General features: G+C 37.4%; 3 protein-coding genes across 5 annotated transcripts; 2 read left to right on the top strand and 1 right to left on the bottom strand.

The window, feature by feature from the left end:
• Nucleotides 1-55: 55 nt before the first annotated feature.
• On the bottom strand, nucleotides 56-1225 carry LOC101298233 (expansin-A2-like). Its single transcript, XM_004302548.1, has 3 exons — nucleotides 1027-1225; nucleotides 614-926; nucleotides 56-381 (listed from the first exon to the last, which is right to left on the bottom strand). Exons 1-3 carry the CDS (start codon nucleotides 1172-1174, stop codon nucleotides 78-80), a joined length of 765 nt encoding a protein of 254 aa, XP_004302596.1. The 5' UTR covers nucleotides 1175-1225; the 3' UTR covers nucleotides 56-77.
• A 4397-nt stretch (nucleotides 1226-5622) lies between these two features.
• On the top strand, nucleotides 5623-15392 carry LOC101301595 (non-specific lipid-transfer protein-like). Of its 2 annotated transcripts, XM_004302561.1 has the most exons (3): nucleotides 5623-5636; nucleotides 14370-14751; nucleotides 14877-15392. In XM_004302561.1, the coding sequence occupies exons 2-3, from the start codon at nucleotides 14411-14413 to the stop codon at nucleotides 14884-14886; spliced, it is 351 nt and encodes a 116-aa protein (XP_004302609.1). In that variant the 5' UTR covers nucleotides 5623-5636; nucleotides 14370-14410; the 3' UTR covers nucleotides 14887-15392. The 2 variants fall into 2 exon arrangements, with proteins under 2 accessions (XP_004302609.1, XP_004302608.1); XM_004302560.1 differs by lacking the exon at nucleotides 5623-5636 and having other exon boundaries at nucleotides 14340-14751.
• On the top strand, nucleotides 11105-17561 carry LOC101306646 (non-specific lipid-transfer protein 3-like). 2 transcript variants are annotated; one of them, XM_004302579.1, is made up of 3 exons: nucleotides 11105-11505; nucleotides 11597-11842; nucleotides 17541-17561. In XM_004302579.1, the coding sequence occupies exons 1-2, from the start codon at nucleotides 11174-11176 to the stop codon at nucleotides 11604-11606; spliced, it is 342 nt and encodes a 113-aa protein (XP_004302627.1). In that variant the 5' UTR covers nucleotides 11105-11173; the 3' UTR covers nucleotides 11607-11842; nucleotides 17541-17561. The 2 variants fall into 2 exon arrangements, with proteins under 2 accessions (XP_004302627.1, XP_004302626.1); XM_004302578.1 differs by lacking the exon at nucleotides 17541-17561 and having other exon boundaries at nucleotides 11597-11851.
• The last annotated feature ends 1793 nt before the right edge of the window (nucleotides 17562-19354 follow it).

Below are 19354 nucleotides of genomic sequence, written 5' to 3'. Positions count from 1 at the left end.
AATGCAAAACCATTTTATTGATAATTTATGAAAAGAGATGTGTAAATATATATAAACCATTGCTCTCCGGAATTAATCTAGAATTGACCACCTTCAAAGGTCTGTCCAAATTGCCAACCAGCAGGAACGACATTATTGTGGATGAGTGTAGCTCCATCGCTGGTTGTGATTTTGAAGGAGAGGGTTTGGCCATTGAGGTAGGAATTGCTCTGCCAATTCTGTCCCCAATTCCTTGACATTGGTTGCCACCCTGCCCTAGACCCCTTGATGGACACACTTTGAACATCCCCTGCACCTCCAACGTTTGTTATTAACACCAAGTTGAAGTATGAGTGACCATTGATGGTGAACCTTATGCCTCCTTTCTTCACACAAGGAACCCTGTCGAAAGCAACACAAAGGAACTCGAAGTCTCTTAAGTCTTGATTAAGCAACTGTCATATTATGATCGATAATAGAGCTAGATTCACTATCGGACCAAGAGATTCATTTGACCCAATGGATATCACAATCTCATATGAAAGCCGTAAAATTTATACATATTGATAATTCTTTATTCTTTCTTCTACGAGGGAATGTGATTCTAACGAAGAAATAAAATACAATTCGTTACCTTCGGAAGAGTACAGGGACAATCCCAGCACGATACTCAGCAATCTGCAAGAAAGCAGGCTCAGCCAAATCGAAGTGTTCGAGAGGAGGATTGCACCACCCACCATTGTCGTTGGACAAAGCTAGATTAGGTGGGCAGAGGTTGGTAGCAGTGACAGTGATGTCACCATGGAGGCACCATTTAGGATCGTCGTTGCAACGCAATTGGTAACATGAACCGCAGCTCAAACCACTGTTGAAGAGAGCAGTGCTTAGAGCTGCGGTGCGAGTCCCATATCCTTGGCTGTACAAGTTTCCATAACCACATGCACCTCCTGCATTAATCTTTCAACCTCCATCAGACCATATACCTCAGTAATAACCTGTACAAATGGAAATACATGTAGATCGAGTTGAATAGTTTGTATAGCTTACCCATAGTGCCAGTAGCATCACTTCCACCATAGAATGTTGCGTGTGCAGTTTGCCAATCGTCGTATCCTCGACCACTTCCCTGAGAACTAGCCAAGGGGATCAGCATAAAGAAGAGCAATTCCAGGATCTGCATTGCTTTCTTAGCCATTCCGTTGGTCTTATATTCAGTTATGTAAGTGTGAGTGTGAGTGTATAGTGTGGGAGTGGAAGAAATGCTATATATATATTAGTAAGGAAGATAGAGATGGAGTAGCTAGAGTGAGGGAGCATTGAAATGAAATTAGTTGTTTGGGAGCCTTTGCGGTTGTCACGTTTAAGCTAGCCTAACTGCCATACTAAATGACTTGAATATCATTCAACTATACCACGTGTTTTAGAGAATGATTTCTTAGTAACGGTAGCGTTCATCTGATCAGTTACTGATCAAGAAAATCATGATCAATCATCATTAAACTTACATCTAACGACGATTGACTATAGATCCTTTGGTCAGTTACTGATCATCAGGAAAACAGAATAATAATGAAAAATTACAAAAAACTTGTGGGTAAAGTAATATCACAAAAATAAAATAAAATGGACAAAATTAGTGCGATAAGTTAGATTCTAAGTTTTTAACTCTAAATGATCGGTCAATTGAGAAAGTTTAAGTAATTTAGGAAGAAGTGATATGACCTGTATATGTTATGTTCCATCTTATAAAATTAAAACTCCATCATCACGTCTTGAGTACGATAACTAATTAAACTCCAAACTCACCATAGAGCAAGTTAGGTCTAGCCTTCTAGACCTCATCAACGTAAAATCGAATAGAACGACATTTTGGCGTCTTGTGGTCGTAATATTCTCCAAGTACTTCTATTCTCAATCGTGTTCCTCATTGTTTTGCTTACTTTGAGCCGGCATTGCCATTTGATTATCATCATATATATCTCATAACCGACAAGTAGGTTTGCATACATCCCTAACCATATAGTTAATCGTATTGTCAAATGTCAAACCCCTAGCGAATACATTTCGCATGATAATGTAAACTAATCATGTTTCTAAACTGGAGGTGGTGGAGTAGGTTTAGAAAATTGAGTATGAAGGATCACGAAAGAGGAAGAACAATAGACTTGCTAGATTATTGAAGTCAATTGAACGAGATGTTTTGATTGGTTGACCAACTGCCCACCATAAAGAACTATGTATTGATGGACTATTGTCAGATTAGTGTTCGATGAATCGTCTCAAAAAAAGATAAACAAATAATATAGACAACTATCTCTTAGCCTTTTTGAAAGAAAAGTTGCTACATCTATCTGTTCTAAATATATATTCCAAGGCGTCCAGAGTTACATGCAGAACATATGTAGACGTCTTTCATTGTTTTTTTGGAGGAAAATATGAATGAGACATGTGAATAGTGGAATAGCCATGATTACTATACGGGGGAGCTTCTAATGAGGACTTTATAATGAGGATTAAATGAGGACTTTCAAATGAATAGTTGGATGAATGTTTTAACTTTTAATTGATATTTTCAAATTCCTATGTGCATGTAATCCAACCGTTCATTTGAAAGTCCTCACTTGGTCCTCATTATAAAGTCCTCATTAGAAGCTCCCCATTACTAGTATTCCTTGATGTCAAACTTTATATAGAGTAGAAATGAATTCAGATTTCCTGTAGTTCAATTTGGATGAAGGCATGAGAGTTCTAATTTTAACTCAATTTACTCCTGTGGCTGGCAGAGTTACCCTATTCTTTTACTGAAATAAGAAAACAAGAATGGTTGCAGCTATTGCAATCAGACTAATTTTGAATACACACAGACAAGTAGACAACCACAATAAGGTCAGATACTGGAAAAACTAACACAGATAGGTGAAGTTCTACCATGCAAATTGCGAACGTTTAAGCAGCTACCGTTTTGGTAGTGCTATATTCATTTTCATTGAATCGTTGGTTGGATTACGACAGATTTATAACTGCTTCTAGGTGGTGAATAACTGTCCCTTAAAACTCAACTCTTCTTGTGTAGCTTTTTGGTAAATGACAGTTAATTGATAGAGCTAGTTTTGATGATGCACCTAAAAGCCTAACCATACACACTTGAAGGAGAAGGACTGAAGGACCACTCTGAATCTGTGATTATATTCCTCCAAATTTAGCAAACAGTGTCAAACAGTGACAAGCGTGGCCCGTAGATCATCCGTGTACCGATATTGTCCAAACTTAACCACATTTAAGGTGTTGGGTTTTAACCACAAAAGGCTTCAGTACAATTAGGAATGATCCACCCACTTATAAGTTATATTTTATTTGTCACTTTTCCAATGTGGGATCTCTCCTCTCTAACACTCCCCCTCACGTGCAACTTAACTTTTAGGTCTGCACGTGAAACTGATTAACAAACTGAAACTGAACCCGGGCTACATGATAACCGAAAGAACCCTAAACTCCTCATGACAACTGAAAGAACCCCGAACTCCTCATGACAACTTTTAGGTACAATTAGGAATGATCCACCCACTTATAAGTTATATTTTATTTGTCATTTTTCCGATGTGGGATCTCTCCTCTCCAACACTCCCCCTCACGTGCAACTTAACTTTTAAGTCTGCACGTGAAACTGATTAACAAACTGAAACTGAACCCGGGCTACATGACAACCGAAAGAACCCCAAACTCGAAAGAACCCAACCAGACTGAATTAACTCCAAACTCGAAAGAATCAAACCAGGGCCATGACCTTTGAAAGAACCAACCCGGGCTCGTGGAGACGCAACTGGAGAGGGATCCGCTCTAATACCATGTCAAACAGCGACAAGCGTGGCCCGTGGATCATCCTTGTACCGATACTGTCCCAACTTAACCACCTTTAAGGTATTAGGTTTTAGCCACAAAAGGTCTCGATACAATTAGGAGTGATCCACCCACTTATAAGTTATATTTTTTTCCAATGTGGGATCTCTCCTCTCTAACAAACAGCAACGAAGGATGTGGTAGAACCGTGTCAAAATCACTGAACATGGCTTGAAATTTTGGTTTTTTCCCTTGAACGAGATGATCCACGGCTACAAGTTCTAACGATATTAGCTAGTTTGAGGTTCAATCTAAAATGGATAAGTTCCCTTCCATCATTCCTAAAGTGCCCCTCCATGACCCATTTTCTCATTAACAAGCCCTCTACCTCAATTTCCACCATTGTAATTGTTCTCATTTACATTACTACTAGTATGACAGTTTAGAAAGCTATTGATAAATAGCTAACACAAAAGTGAGTTTCAGAGAATAAGCTCTTTATATGGCCAAATTGCAATGCTCCTAAGAAATGTGAAACAAATGAAAATGAATAACAGTTGCAAACAAATGAGTCTCCTAAGATCAATCCATTCATGGGTGATAGTCTAAAAGATTCTTAAGAGGTTTGAAAAGCTAATGATGGAATATAAGAGGACTTGAAATTACACAAAACTAATGCATGGTATTATCTACAAATAAAGTATCCATTTCACAACTTTGAATGGAACTCAGACAATTAAAAGGCTATGCTGCGACAGAGAGGCATGGAAACACCATTTGACAAGTCTTTGAACCCCTTGGCAACTTCTTTAATCCCCGCCATAATTTCTTCTCTTTTTTGGAAGAAAAACTTTCCCAATGCACTATCACCTTACTCAAAACCTCACCATGCTTCAATAAGTATTCTGCCATTTTCATCTGATCTGGCGTCCCCCTGTAATCCATTATGCAAATAAGCTTCAAGCGTGACACCAAACAAGCAGGCACACACTCTGGTGGATTCCATTCATGGTATACTTCATCAAGATAGTGTAAACGTAGGCAATCATGGCTCTAAAGATGATACAGATGAGATACATTAACAAATTTCAAAATTATCCTTTATCAATACAGTTAATAAGGGTGTAAAGCCATGTGCACTTACCTTTTCCAAGACAAGAGATATCAGATTTGGCGATGCATTCAGAAAACTAAAGAATGATTGCCAAGAGCAGCAAGCTTGAAGATGTAGCTCCAAGTTCATCAAATTAACAAATGTAGGCAGAGGATACTGATGAACAATGTGGGGATCCTTCACAAATTATGAAGTAGAAATCAATCAAAAACTATCAGAATTAAACATTTTTTAAGCGCCATATAGCGTTTCAGTTAATAACGTTGAGTGTCTAGAAAGGATATAAACCACTTAGGACCAGTTAGTGCAAACTTACCCCAAAAATAGGAGCTGTAACTGACAGGTGTGTAACATTCAAAAGTCCTTTCAATAGCCTGTGCAAATGATCAGCAAGGTGATAGTCAAGCTCTTGACCTGCATGCAGCGTATTACAATCAATCTTTGCTTCGTTCAGGGATTTTGCATTGCTCAAGGTGTAGATTACCAAAAGATGGCCTTTGAAAGTGAACTTTTCAAGATTAGGAGCATAGGCATTGATAAAAAGTTTGTGCCCGTGATCATATAATTTCTGGAACAACCTTATTTGTAGTATTTTCAGCTTCGGCGCAGAGATGTTAATATTAAAATCCGAATCACCATCATATTCCCATGCATCAAAAATCAACTCTTCAAGTACAGGACAGCAGGAAAAGAAATTCTCCATCAAGTGAGAACTAGCAAATGTGACTGAAACATTGAGAAACTTGAGATTTGGGAACCAACTTGGTTCAGGAGTAATGGTAATAAACGAGTGCAGGCTTAGGCTCAATTTCTCCTAACTTTTCAGCGTGAAAAGGGTTCCTGGCAACTCGAAACTCTGGGGTGGAAAGATACCAAGATCGAGTTGAACAACATTACAGCCAATGGCAGTGCGAACCCAATAATCAAACCGAAGGGGATCCACCATGCTAAAACAGCCAAGACGGAACAGATGAACTTTCACAGACTCATGAGTGGAAAGTACACGATCAATAAACACCGAAAAACTATCAAAGTCGGATTCTTTTCCATCACGATCATGATCAGATATGTCTATAGTGGGCACAGCACCCCACACATTCTCCCACCTATGTGATAAAACACAGGTTTTCACAGCCTCAACTGTTGAAAGGAAAGACAGAATGTGGCAAAGAATTGCATCTGGCAATTGACTGAGTCTATCTTCAGCGCATCGTTTACTATGCTTTGAGCTTGAACCCATTTCCATGTGATACAATGTCTGTAAAAGCCAAAAGAACTTCTAAGCTAGTTAAACTAAACACAAAATTCAGGGAACTTCTTAAAATGATTTTAACATGTTTTGCATGAAGATTTGTCCCCCTATTAATGATCTATTCATCTATTGGTTTCCATTAAAAAATATATATTATAAACTTGGTTCTTTTTCTGGGTTTCTTACTTTCTTAAACTCCAGAATGTATACAAAAACCTACCAAACAGAACAGAGGGATATGCAAACTTGAGGAATTGGAACTAGCCAAAATGATGTTACCATTATTTGCGCGGAGATTTATCCATGTTATAGATCTAACACCAAACAGTATAAATTATAAACCTTTGGCCATTATGCATGTTCTTTTTTCTGGGTTTCTTACTGTCTTGGTGTAATGTATTCAGAACCTTACCAAACAAAACAGAGCACATGCAAACTTAAGCAGTTGGGAAACAAACCCTGATTTCAGGATTTAGGGTTCCGGTACACTGTGTGTGGCCGCTGAGGAAGAACAAGAGCCCTCGAATAGGTAAACTGGCGAGGGAGAGAGAAATCAGAAATGTCTTGGAAAAAATGGTGAGGAAAGGTTTTTGTGTCAATGGAGCTTGGGCTACAAGGATGGGCCTCAATGCCTAGTTAACCCAAATGTATTTCATGAGCTAAATGTGCTTTTTCACCTGAATGATGTTCCTCAAGTCCAGTACCGTGTGATTCATCAGTTTCTAGAGGTCGTGAAATCGATTCATAAATAGACTAGTTGTTATATTTGATCAAAAAGGTTGAGACAGTTCGATTTGCTGAAGATGCTCTTGGATGTCCATTCTACCATTGTAATTGTTTTCATCTACATATCCACAAGTATGGAACTATGGATGACAGTGTGGTAAAGCTCATGGTAGCAAGCCAACTTTCATAAGGAAATAAGCTTATTGCATACGGCCAAGTTGCAATGCTCGTGAGAAATGTGAAACAAATGAAAACGAACAACAGATGCAAATAAATGAGTATCCTATAAATCCAAACATAGATGCATAGTCAAAAAGATTCTTCCGAGGTTTGAGAAGTTAATGATGGAAGATAAGAAGAGTTAAAATTACACAAGTTGTATCAATTCGTTGTCTGATCTACCAAGAAAGGATCCTTTTCACAACTTTGAAATGGAACTCGGACAATTAAAAGGCTATGCTGTGACTTAGAGGTATGGAAAGACAATTTGACATGTCTTCGAACCCCTTGGCAACTTCTTTAATCCCCGGCATAGTTTCTTCACTTTTTTTGAAGTCGTATCTTTGGAAGATAATTGAACTGTCACCTTGTTCAAAACCTCACCATGATTCAACAAATATTCTGCCACTTTCATCTGATCTGGCGTCCCCTTGTACCCTCGTATGCAAATACTCTTCAATTGTGACGATAAACAAACAGGCACATACTCTGGTGGATTCCATTCATGATGTAGTTCATCCGGATCGTGTCGACATAGGCAATCGCGGCTCTAAAGATTAACAAAAATGAGATAAATTAGAATACTTAAGAATTCACCTTTATCAGTACAGTTAGTAAGGTGTAAAGCCATGCACACTTACCTTTTTCAAGACAAGAGATTCCAGATTTGGCGATGCATTCAGAAAACTAATCAATGGTTGCCAAGAGGAGCAAGCGTGAAGAAGTAGCTCCAAGTGCTGCAAATTAACAAATGTAGGCAGAAGATACTGATGTACAATGTGGGGATCCTTCACAAATTATGAAGTAAAGATCAATTAAAAACCATAACTTAAACATTTCCTCAGCACAATATAGCATTTCAGTAAACAAAGTTGAGTGTCTTGGAAGGATATAATCCACCAAGGACCAGCTAGTTTATACTTACCCCCAAAATAGGAGCTGAAACAGATAGGTATGTAACATTCAAAATTCCTGTGAAAAGCCTGTGCAAATTATCAGCAGCATCAAGGTGATCGTCAAGCTCTTGAACCGCATGCAGGTCCGTGCAATCAATCTTGGCTTCATTCAGGGATTTTGCATTGTTTGAGATATAGATTGCCAAAAGATTGCCGTAAAAAGTGAACTTTTCAAGATTAGGAGCATTGGCATTGATAAAAAGTTTGTGCTCATATTCAAGTTTCTCTAGATCATGTCTATCCAGGAAGAAGCTTATTTCTAGTCGTTTCAGCTTCGGTGCACAGATGTTCATATTAAAAATAGAATCATCATCATATTCAGGTTCTGCTTCAAATGCCAACTCCTCAAGTGCAGGGCAGCAAGTAAACAGGTTCTCCATCAGATGAGAGCTGGCATATGCGACTGAAACATGGAGAAACTTGAGACTTGGGAACCAACTTGGTTCGGGTTTAATGGTAACGAACGATTTCAGGCTCAGCTTCAATTTCTCCAAACTTTTCAGCATGAAAAGGCTTCCTGGCAACTCAAAACACTGGGGTGGAAGTGATGAGTGCTCAGGACCCAAGGGATAAATATCAAGATCGAGTTCAACAACATTACAGCCAATGGCAGTGCTAACCCAATAATCAAACAGAAGGGGATCCACCATCTTAGTACAGCAAATACGGAACCGATGAACTTTTAAGGAGTCATGAGCGAGAAGTACACGATCAAGAAACATTGTAAAACTATCAAAGTCGAATTCTTTTGGATCATAGTCACATACGTCAATAGTGGGGACAGAAGCCCACAAATTCTCCCATCTATGTGATAAAACACTGGTCTTTACAGCCTCAACTGTTGAACGGAATGACAGAATGTGACAGAGTATTGCATCTAGCAACCCACTGATTCTATCTTCAGCGCATCGTTTACTACGCTTTGAGTTCGAACCCATTTTCATCTGATACAATGTCTGTAAATGCCCAAACACAAATTCAGGGAACTCCTCAGAATTATTTCACATTATTTGCATGAAGATTTGTCCATATTAAAGATCTAATGGTTTTCCATTAAACAGTATAAATCATAAAACTTTGGCACAAGACAGCATAGAGTATAAGCCTTTCGGTCTATAATGGTTTCTTACTTTCTTAGTGTCCAGAGTATACAAAACCCTACCAAACAGAACAGAGGGGTAATGCAAACTTGAAGAACTGGAAAACAAGGACATTCTAGAATTGGGATAATACCTGATAGGTTGAGCAGACTCTGGGTTTAAGGTTCCGGTACACTGTGGCTGCCGAGGAATAACAGGAACAAATAGGAATTGGGTTGCTAAAGCTATTCTTCACCTCCAAATGGTAACCAGAGAGAGAAGGATTAGAAAAGGTCTGTGTCATTGAAGGTTGGGCAACAATATTATGTGGGCTGAGGCTTGGATGGGCCTAAATTATTCCTAGCTAGATCATCATCATTGTAGTATTTTAGGCCTAGTTTGTCTATGCACGCATTTTTCATATCAAAAAAGTTTTTGGGATTCAGGGTGTGTGGTAAAAATCTTTAAAAAAACTGCTTGTGATACACGTACTTTGGCTTCTTCCAACCGAGTTTTTTCAGTACTTCTTTCTGGCTTCTAGGTGGGTTTGAATTTGAAAAAGTATGAGCATAAAAAAAGAGGAACCAAAATGATCAGGTATATTCGATCCAGCTACTCAGCTAGTGCATCCAAGATTAACTTTCTTTCGTTTTTTTTTTCTTCTCTAGCGACCAATATCGATGATACATCAACATACAAAACCAGCTAGCTAATCGAGAGGTCGCTAGCCTAAGCTACACCAACCAAAGTAAAAGGCATTGTATGATCAATTATGAGGGACAATGTGAAATGGTGAAAGTACTAGAGGCCGAGTTCTTCCAAAATATGATCAATTATGCATGCAGCTGTGGTCCATAACCATTCAATGGTATTGCATTTACGGCAATGGCATAGCATGGGGAAAATGTCAAATGGTAGTTGGCTCACTAGCAGAGACGCAGCGGCGCACTAACCCACACCAAACAATACACGAGTGATTAATCTTGGTAGAAGTTGTAAGATATGACTATTCAGAAACGTACAGTGCTGGTAATTTGATCCATATATATATATATATATTAGTCTCATTTCAGATTGGGATCCCACTTTGAAATTAAAGTATGAGACTCCTTATTTCGCTCATTTTCAGGTCGTATTTCATTTTCAAATTTGATGAAACTTTGCATGAATAATCTACCCACTGTGTTTTATATATTGTACGGTTGAGATGTGGAAATAATCACATATATATAACAGTAATAATCACATATTATATATTACAAATTAAGTTCTATAGGTTAAATTTCAACAAGGAGGCAATGAGACCGAATTACGATTCGTCGATTCCGACACTTCAAAATTTAGTCATAATTCACATACATCGTTATACAATGAACTAATTTAACGACTCTTAACTTCTCAAGTTTCAATACTTTAAAGAACAATCAAAAAATTTCATGAGAAGAAATACATTAGCTCATTTGGCGAAGAGGTCAAGTCTGCTACTTAATGCAGTAATGAGCTCAACCACTCGGTTTTGTTATCCATGCTTGCTGGCTTGCTGCAGGCCAGAGTACGTAGTCACTACGGTCACTGGTCAGTATTCAGTAGCAAGCTAGAGGACCTCATCAACTCTCACGTTTAATTCAAAATCAATTTTCTTTGTTCCAATCGTTTTTTTCCCAACTAATTTCTACCTTCTCTTCATCGCTCATCGGTACTGTATGAACATTATTAGGGTTTTTGACTATTGGTAACCCTAACACATCTTTCAATGGGTTATAGCTCGTCGTTTTTAGCACCGTTTCATCGTGTCTCGATCTTCTTCTGCATGCGCTCAGCTCATTCAAACCAGGACGTCACCACGTCCACCACTGATTCCGACGCAATGAACAGCACAACGCTGCCACTTGCCACCACCATTTCCCCTTATATAAGCACAATGTCTAGCTCCGGCCACCTTCTCATACAGATCACTCAGCAATACTACTCCGAGCGTTATAACTTATAACTAAGAAACAGATCGATCAAGATGGCCGGAACCCTAGCTAAGCTTTCATGTGTGCTCGTGATGTGCATGGTGGTCGCCGAAGCAGCCATGACATGCAACCAGATCCAGGGTGGGATGGCACCGTGCCTTGGCTACCTCACCAAAGGTGGCACCCCCACCACGGGTTGCTGTACCAACCTGAGAAACATGGTCAACTCGGCGACGTCCACCGTTGACCGCCAGAATGCTTGCAAGTGCCTGAAAGCAGCTGCTGCCAAATTTCAAACCATCAACCCAGACAACGCCGCTAAGCTCCCTTCCTACTGCAATGTCAACATTCCTTACAAGATCAGCACCAACACCAACTGCGACAGGTACCCGTATTCGAAATTTTACACTCATATATGACTGCTAACCCTAGCTGCTCGTCTTCCTAATAATCTTTGTTTTATATATGTCTTGCAGCGTGAAATGAAGATCGAGTCGATGATATATGGAGAAGAGCAGGATCGATCTGAAGCTAGGATTAGTAGCTACTTAAGTTGAGAAATAATAAGGGATCGATTGGGAGGCTTCAAAACCTGTCGTTTATAAAAGTACTCTGCTTCTATTTTCATGTTACCAGTTTCGGGTGTATGTTTATTATCTTCAGGAAATTTATCTCCTGCTACTTTTGGTCACATCTAATAATATCAATTTTATCTTTAATTTGTTCCTGGCAGAAGAATCCCTTCTCTTGCTTTCTATTACTAATTTAAATTTCTTCTATTCAATATTTATTTTTCTTATTCTCTAGTCACTACAAAAGATAATAATGCAAGCTAGGACTGCAATCACTACGTACATACACCATGCCGGCAGATGCCGACATTTTAATGGTAAACAGTAGTACGTATTTTCTTCATCAATCTAAGACGTATGGATCTTTTCGATCTGATTAAGATTTTGATGAGAGAAAATAAATTGATTTCGATCTGATTAACTTATGGTTATCATTTTATTTTATCTCTTTGAAATTAGCTAGGATTAGTATCGATCAAAACTTCAAATGTAAATGAACATTACGTACCCGATCGTAGGTATGCTAAGAATAAGAAAAACTCACACTGATAAAATCATGAATAGTTAATCAATTATTCATAAATCAGATGAAATATGAAGATCATGGATCCCTGTTCTAAAGGGCTTGTACTACAAGGATTCGTGTACCGTACGGCAAATCTATGAGAGGATCCCGTCATCTCTATCAAAGAAGTTATTGTGTACCCAATATGTGTATGTATCGTTGAGAAAATTGATTAGTCCTCCTCCTCTCATATATAAATGATGATGATGATCTTGAAAGAGGGAAGGCATGCAGCTCCATACTCTTTGAGTGACATGTTCCATGGAATCTGTTACGCACTAGTTTCGGCCTCAATTTTACATGATTTTGGACAAAAGACTTCTGGTTCGCAACGTGCATGATGATCAGATCAAGCAGACCAAGTTTTCATTCTTTAATTTCATGGGACCGAAAATCTTAATTATTGTACCTAACTATTTGCCAATGCTTACAAGTTTGGACAAAGACTTGCTAATTTTGTGCCGGTCATTGTCTTTGAGTTTGAGATGTCACAAACTTCTTTAGCTAACCTAAAACCCATATTAAGGGTTAATGTATATTGTTTGACATTAATGAAAATGAGTACGTGCGTTTAAACCTAGATTTGATACGAAATGTTGTGTTTGGATTGCAAACTTCTAATACGACGACATTGATGAAATTTTGGAACGAAATGAATAATGAAATTACTAATGGACCCCGATTTCAATCCTTCACCGACTACTTTTGGCCTTGTGTAAGATCTGAACTCGATCTAGATCTAGGGGAATTCTCGTTTTGCATTTTTATGACAAAAATGCAAATGATTATTGGTTCCAGCGATACATATATGGTACAATTTGTATAGTTTCTATTGTTACGTCCTACGTACCAAGTTATCACAGGTAAAAGTGTTGAGTGTTGAAAACGGTAACTTCCTATACCGTGTAATAAGAATATAATATTTGCAGTTTGGTGACCTTTTTTTTTTTTTTTTGTATTGAATATAATATTTGAATGTAATAAGAATATAATATTTGCAGTTTGGTGACCTAAACCAGTGATCGAATAATTAAGATTTGCAGCCTCGCAGGATTTAGGTGTGTACTTCCCAACTGTATGATTGAGATTATTAATGCCCCTTAATTAGGAGTAATCGCTTACAATTAGAGGTTAGAGGTTACAACGAAGGCATTCAATTGCATACAACTGCCAACTGACTCCTTCCCATCTTGTACACGCGTACAATTTTGACTTCTATCACTCCTCTTTATCGAGCAATGATATATAGCTAGTACAAAGCCAATCATATTGAAATGTGAAAGTTGATGTTTGATTAGAGATTGAGAATTTAAATACCATTCTTCATTATGGAGCAATTGCATTTGTCATTTTCAGTAGTCTTATACGTGCCTTCACATTTCCAAAAGTGTTCTAACACTAAATTGATGAAAGTTTACCGAGTATCTTATGAATTATACGTAAAACAACCACTTCATTATGTACTGTGGTGAATGAAGGAATTCTTAAGTGTATTAGAGATGTATTTCTATAAATTAAGAACTTGACATTTTTTACAAGTTCAACCAAGCAATTCTAAGGATTTGTAATTGTTCGATTAAAATCACTATTAATCAAGCTCAAATTTTCTCCTAGTGTAACATGGATATATCATATACTGTATAGGGAATAAAATGCAGTTGCTTAGTTGAATTGGTTCTTAAAACAAAGTTCAGCTGTATCAGTACTCTTACAAGCTAGCTAGTTACTTCCTCGAGAATCCTATCCATATGATCGAACAATAGATTTTCTTTTTATTACGACATTGAAGACTTGTGATTTGTCATTGAGTAAATATGGGAGAACTTGATCGAATGCAGATTATACATATATAATAAGAGAAAAGATCTTAGCAATGTTACTGAGTTTCACCCCAGACTCAGTTAAACATATTTGTTTTTTTAACAAACGAACAAGCGGTATCATATACATGATGTGACTCGGTATGGGGCGAGAAAATTAATTTTTGCAGAATTATTCACCCACACGATGAGTTAATTAAGCTAGTGAAACTCACCCACTTCTCTCTATATAAACCCAGCCCTTAGCATCATTCCAACTCACTCAAGCTCCCAACTCTAGTGATCACAAAAGCCATTCCTACACATATTTCTTTATCTTCTCGATACTCCATTATGGCCTCTGCAGTGATGAAGCTTGCTTTGGTTGCTCTCATTTGCATTGTGGTAGCCGTCCCCGTCGCCCAAGCCATCACTTGCGGCCAAGTGACCCAAAACGTGGCACCCTGCTTCAACTACGTCAAGAGTGGTGGCGCTGTCCCTGCCGCTTGCTGCAACGGAATTCGCAGCCTCAACAGCGCGGCCAAGACCACCGCTGACCGCAAGCAAACTTGCAATTGCCTGAAGAGTGCAGCTGGAAGCATCAAGGGACTTAACGCTAACCTCGCCGCCGGTCTTCCCGGCAAGTGTGGTGTCAACGTTCCCTACAAGATCAGCACCTCCACCAACTGCAACAAGTAAGCATTGTGCTGCAGAATATCGATTGTTTTCACTTTGTTCTTGTTTTAGTTATCTGTTTGCTTTTGTCAATATGATATGATGAAGTCGATGAAAGCTAACTTCGTGTGGTTTTGTGTTGCAGTGTGAAATGAAGAGCTTGACGAGAAGTCATTTTTCGGCCGCAGAGATCATATTATTATTAACGTGAGAATAAAGTTGTGGGTGTTTATGAGATCCACTTGGGATTCCTCATGAAGGAATCCTTAAGTTATCGTTCTGTATGTCATCTCCTAGGTCACAATCTATGTAGCTCGTCTATTTAGAAATTAATAATAGTACTTAAATTTCAAACTGTTGTTGCCGAGCTCTGTCGTTTTCTTCTCCTATGCTTCCTTCATCACTTGCAACCTTCCAGCCCCTCCCTCTATCATTCATATTGAGCAGAATTGGGGGGAAATAAAGATCGAGGAACTGTTGAGCTCTATATAAGATTATAATCTTGCTTATTGCCAATAAACTCGCAATCTCACAAGTCGGAAATGGTTTATCACCGATTAGGTGTGATTAAGCAGATGAAATATAATATACCTAAAGATTGTCCTAAATATGGGATTGAGTGTAGGAATGATCCATGAATATATGAAAGATTGTTAATATTTGAAGAAAACATTTTAGACCTGCAGCAATGCCAAAAGTTATTGCAGACCATTCTGCTATAAATTGAACATGTTTTGGTAAAGAAGTGGTTGGTGAGAGGTGGGTATAGGGGATCCTGTCACCAATTTCCTACTCCTTCCCTGAATTCTATTAAAATTTGACATTTGGCAATTTTTGCCTACTCAGCTTAACACCCACTAACCCCTGTTAACCTTATTAAACCCTCTAACCAACTTTAATTCTAACCCACCTCTAACTCATCTCTAATCTAAAATTTAATTATATTTAGCAAAATCTGGTGGTGAATATCAAACGTCAATCTTCTTCTTTTTTCATCAACAAAAAAAAACCCTCTTCTTCTTGGTCTGAAACTCCTGAAGAGATACTATCATAGCTGATATCGCGATGTTGGTTCCTGAAGAGTATGAGAGAACGGTGAAGAGCTCAAGGAAAGCTGGTGAGGCTAGCACAGAATAGGCTTCTTGTGTTTCAGTTTTGGCTCAGACCCTACAGAAGAAGTAAAGGTCCTAGAGGGGGGGTGAATAGGCATTTTTCAAATTTTCGTTTACTGTTTCAGAGGATAGCAATGACTTGTGCTATCCTAGGGTACAGAACACGAATTTGCAGTAAGTAAATAGCAGTAAATAAATAATCAACGCATGGATGTTTTTTCCTCGCAGAAACCCTGTAGCAGGGAGAAAAACTGCGTGCCCCTTTTCTCTTGACGGACAAACCTTTCCACTATATAAAACTGACTTATTACAAGAATAACAGATCCAGGGATACAACAACACTATGTTATCCTATCTAGTCCCAAACTAGTCTAGACCTATCTCCTCTCTTGTTTCTAAGCAGCCACAGCTGGAAACGATTTCAGAAGCCTTGTTCGTGAATTCAGCTAGCTGATTCAACCGTGAACACTTCTTGGATTGATTGCACTACACATCCCTCATGGTATGTAACATGATATGAGTTTATAAAAAGAGTTTTTAGTTCAAGCTCTAAGATTTATAATCACAGGGAAGACTTAGAGCAGCATGAACAATGCAAGCATGAAACTATACTCAATTAATGAAAATGCAATACAGCAAATTTCAACAACCAACGAGCATAGCCAAAGCTATAACAATATATAGGCAGACAGGCATCAAAGGAATGACGCCAGCAAAGCTGCCAACTTGCTTCAGAAAGGTTTTGGACAGAAGTGATATGTTGCAGATCCAACACAGTTGTCACGAGCCAACTCAAGGACACAATGATACCTTTCCTAAAACATGTTTGATTTAAACATGGAGTAATAAGGTTATACAACCTCTTACTCAGTCCATCAATGGACCACGACTCAGCCAATGAGAACTGGTCTGGACACAGACAGTTCCAGCCTTACCTTTGGTCTGGGCATCATTATGGCTTACTGGAGCCATGGACCGCAAAACATTTGGTCACGGGTTGGCACAACACAAGATCTCAACCCATGACTGATTTGAGCACCAAGGCTTTTAAAAAACTCAGTTGTTACATAACAGTTTTAAAGGCCAAGCACATACCTATTAGAATATGCTAACAGGATCTTTGAAATCAAAGACAACCAAGGACTCAGAACCAGATAGCATAGCAAGCAGAGCTGCTATCCTCTGTGAAAAACACATGACATGCATATGCATGATGTACCTGAGACCATGAGGGAGTTAATGACTTTAGAGCTTGTTCTTCTTGGTAGAGAATAGTAACTTCAGATGTTTTGTGGGATAGAAGGATTGCCAACTATCCTTATACCTTCAAGAAGATTGGAAAGAAGAAGATGGATTTTCTTGTGAAGTTCGTTAAGTAGGAGCCCAGGAGTCAGATTGGTCTTGAAGCCTCCATTGGACTCTTCTCTGCTCGATTAATTAGTTTCTGAAGCTTTTCATTTGTATGGTTGTTTTATTGTAGTTGTCTAATATCCAATTGCATGCCCCTCTGATATCTGTACATTAGTTTTCTTCTACAAATTAATACAAGGATTAAACAAAGATGTCTTGAAGCTTACTAATGTTCATGTACTTTTGTCCCTTTTGGAAAGCTTCTTCGGTATGTCATTCTAAGTTGCAAATGAAACTAGTTTTGTTGTACTTGAAAGAGGAGTTTCAAACAAAGAAGAAAGAGGGAGTTCTTTTTTTTTTTTGTCAATGAAAAAAGAAGAAGAGGGTCATCACCACCTAGATTTTGCTAAATATATTTAAGGAAAATGATTATTGGCCTTAATAAGGCCTAAGATTTATAACCTTAATCTTAGGTGGCATGCTATGTCACGAGAAATTTTTAAATGATACGGGAGGACCACATGGCAGTCTGACGTGGTCCTACGTTCCAATCAATTTTAGACATGTGGATTTTTTACAACTAAAATATAAACAAATATTTTCTATTTTTTGTGAAATGACATTCATGGGTATTTAGCAAGTTTAAACTAGGGTCTAGGGTATAGGGTTTAAAGTTTAGGGTTAGGGTTTAGGGTTTAGGGTTTGGGGTTTAGGGCTTAGGGTTTAGTATTAAAAAAAAAACAGAAAACCTAAAATGGTCTTTGACAAAATAGCTGAAATAATTTTTCGTGAAGAAAATCTACATGTCTAAATTTGATTGGAAAGTAGGACCACGTCAGACTGCCACGTGGTCCTCCCGTAGCACTGAAAAATTTCTCCTATGTCACCTAAACACATCATCAATTAAAAAGATTATGTCATATCTTTTTTAAGCAAAAAGACAATCTTATCTTTATAAATCCAATTACTTTAAATTATTTTGAATTTTTATTAAGAGGAAAAAAAATTGATTTTTTGTCTTTCTTTTATATTTAAAAAATATATAATTTCTAGTATTTTTTTTCTTTTCTTTTTCATCACTATCATGTTTAAATTGAACACTAAAATACAGTGTAAAAATACATATAAATCTGAGAATATACTTATTAAAAAACACAAATTCTTATGATATATATATATATATATATACGGATATATAATTTGTCCAAGAAAAAACAATTTCGTACAGAATAAAAAATTTACATATATATATAATTCATCAAAAATAAAGTTTATATATATGTAATCATCCAAAAGAAGTTCGATAGAGATTTTTCTATTTTTTATTTTATTTTTAAAATTCGATATAGAATATGGAATATAGATATCTAGAACTAAATTTCGATTCACAAAGATAGAAGGAAATTTTAATAAATTTACGAAATTAATTTATGGTATAAAAGCCTAATTTGGTATGATTATTAATTAACTTGGTCATTATTAATAAATTAATTAAATTTGGTATATGCATCCATATTAAAATGGTAAGAAAATATTTCATATTAGTATGTAGCATCCATTAATTGTTAGGGTTAAGATTGTATTTTTATCTAAGAATGAAACGTCATGATTTAATAAATTGATGATGTGTCTATGTGACATGACATGCCACATAGGATTAAGACCATAAATTTTAGGCCTTATTAAGGCCCTCAAGCACTACCCTATATTTAATTACAAATTAGAGATGAGTTAGAGTTGGGTTAGAATTAAAGTTAGTGAGAGGGTTTAACAAGGTTAACAGAGGTTAGAAGGGGTGTTAAGGATTAAGCAAAAAGTGCTAAATGTCAAATTTTAATAGGGTTACAGGGATAGGAGATAGGGAAACAGAGGATTTGAAGCCGGGTATAGGACTATAGGTGATTGGAATATAAATGTTATGAGCCAATAGCATTTCACTAGGGTACATCAAGATTTCATCATTTCAAATATCATTGGAGAAAAATGACAACAACATAATTACTCCCACGAGATGATAGAAGGTTTGAACAAATTTGTTATCGTTGTGATAAATAAAATCATCTTTTAGGTAATTAGAATTTTATCAGAGATGATTAATTTCTCCATATGTGACATTTTTATAAGTTTATGAACAAATTGTTGTAACTTGGTTATTTAAATA

Source organism: Fragaria vesca, linkage group LG6 (assembly GCF_000184155.1).
Source record: "Fragaria vesca subsp. vesca linkage group LG6, FraVesHawaii_1.0, whole genome shotgun sequence".
NCBI classification, from domain to species: domain Eukaryota; kingdom Viridiplantae; phylum Streptophyta; class Magnoliopsida; order Rosales; family Rosaceae; genus Fragaria; species Fragaria vesca.
This window is presented reverse-complemented; position numbering and strand designations above follow the sequence as displayed.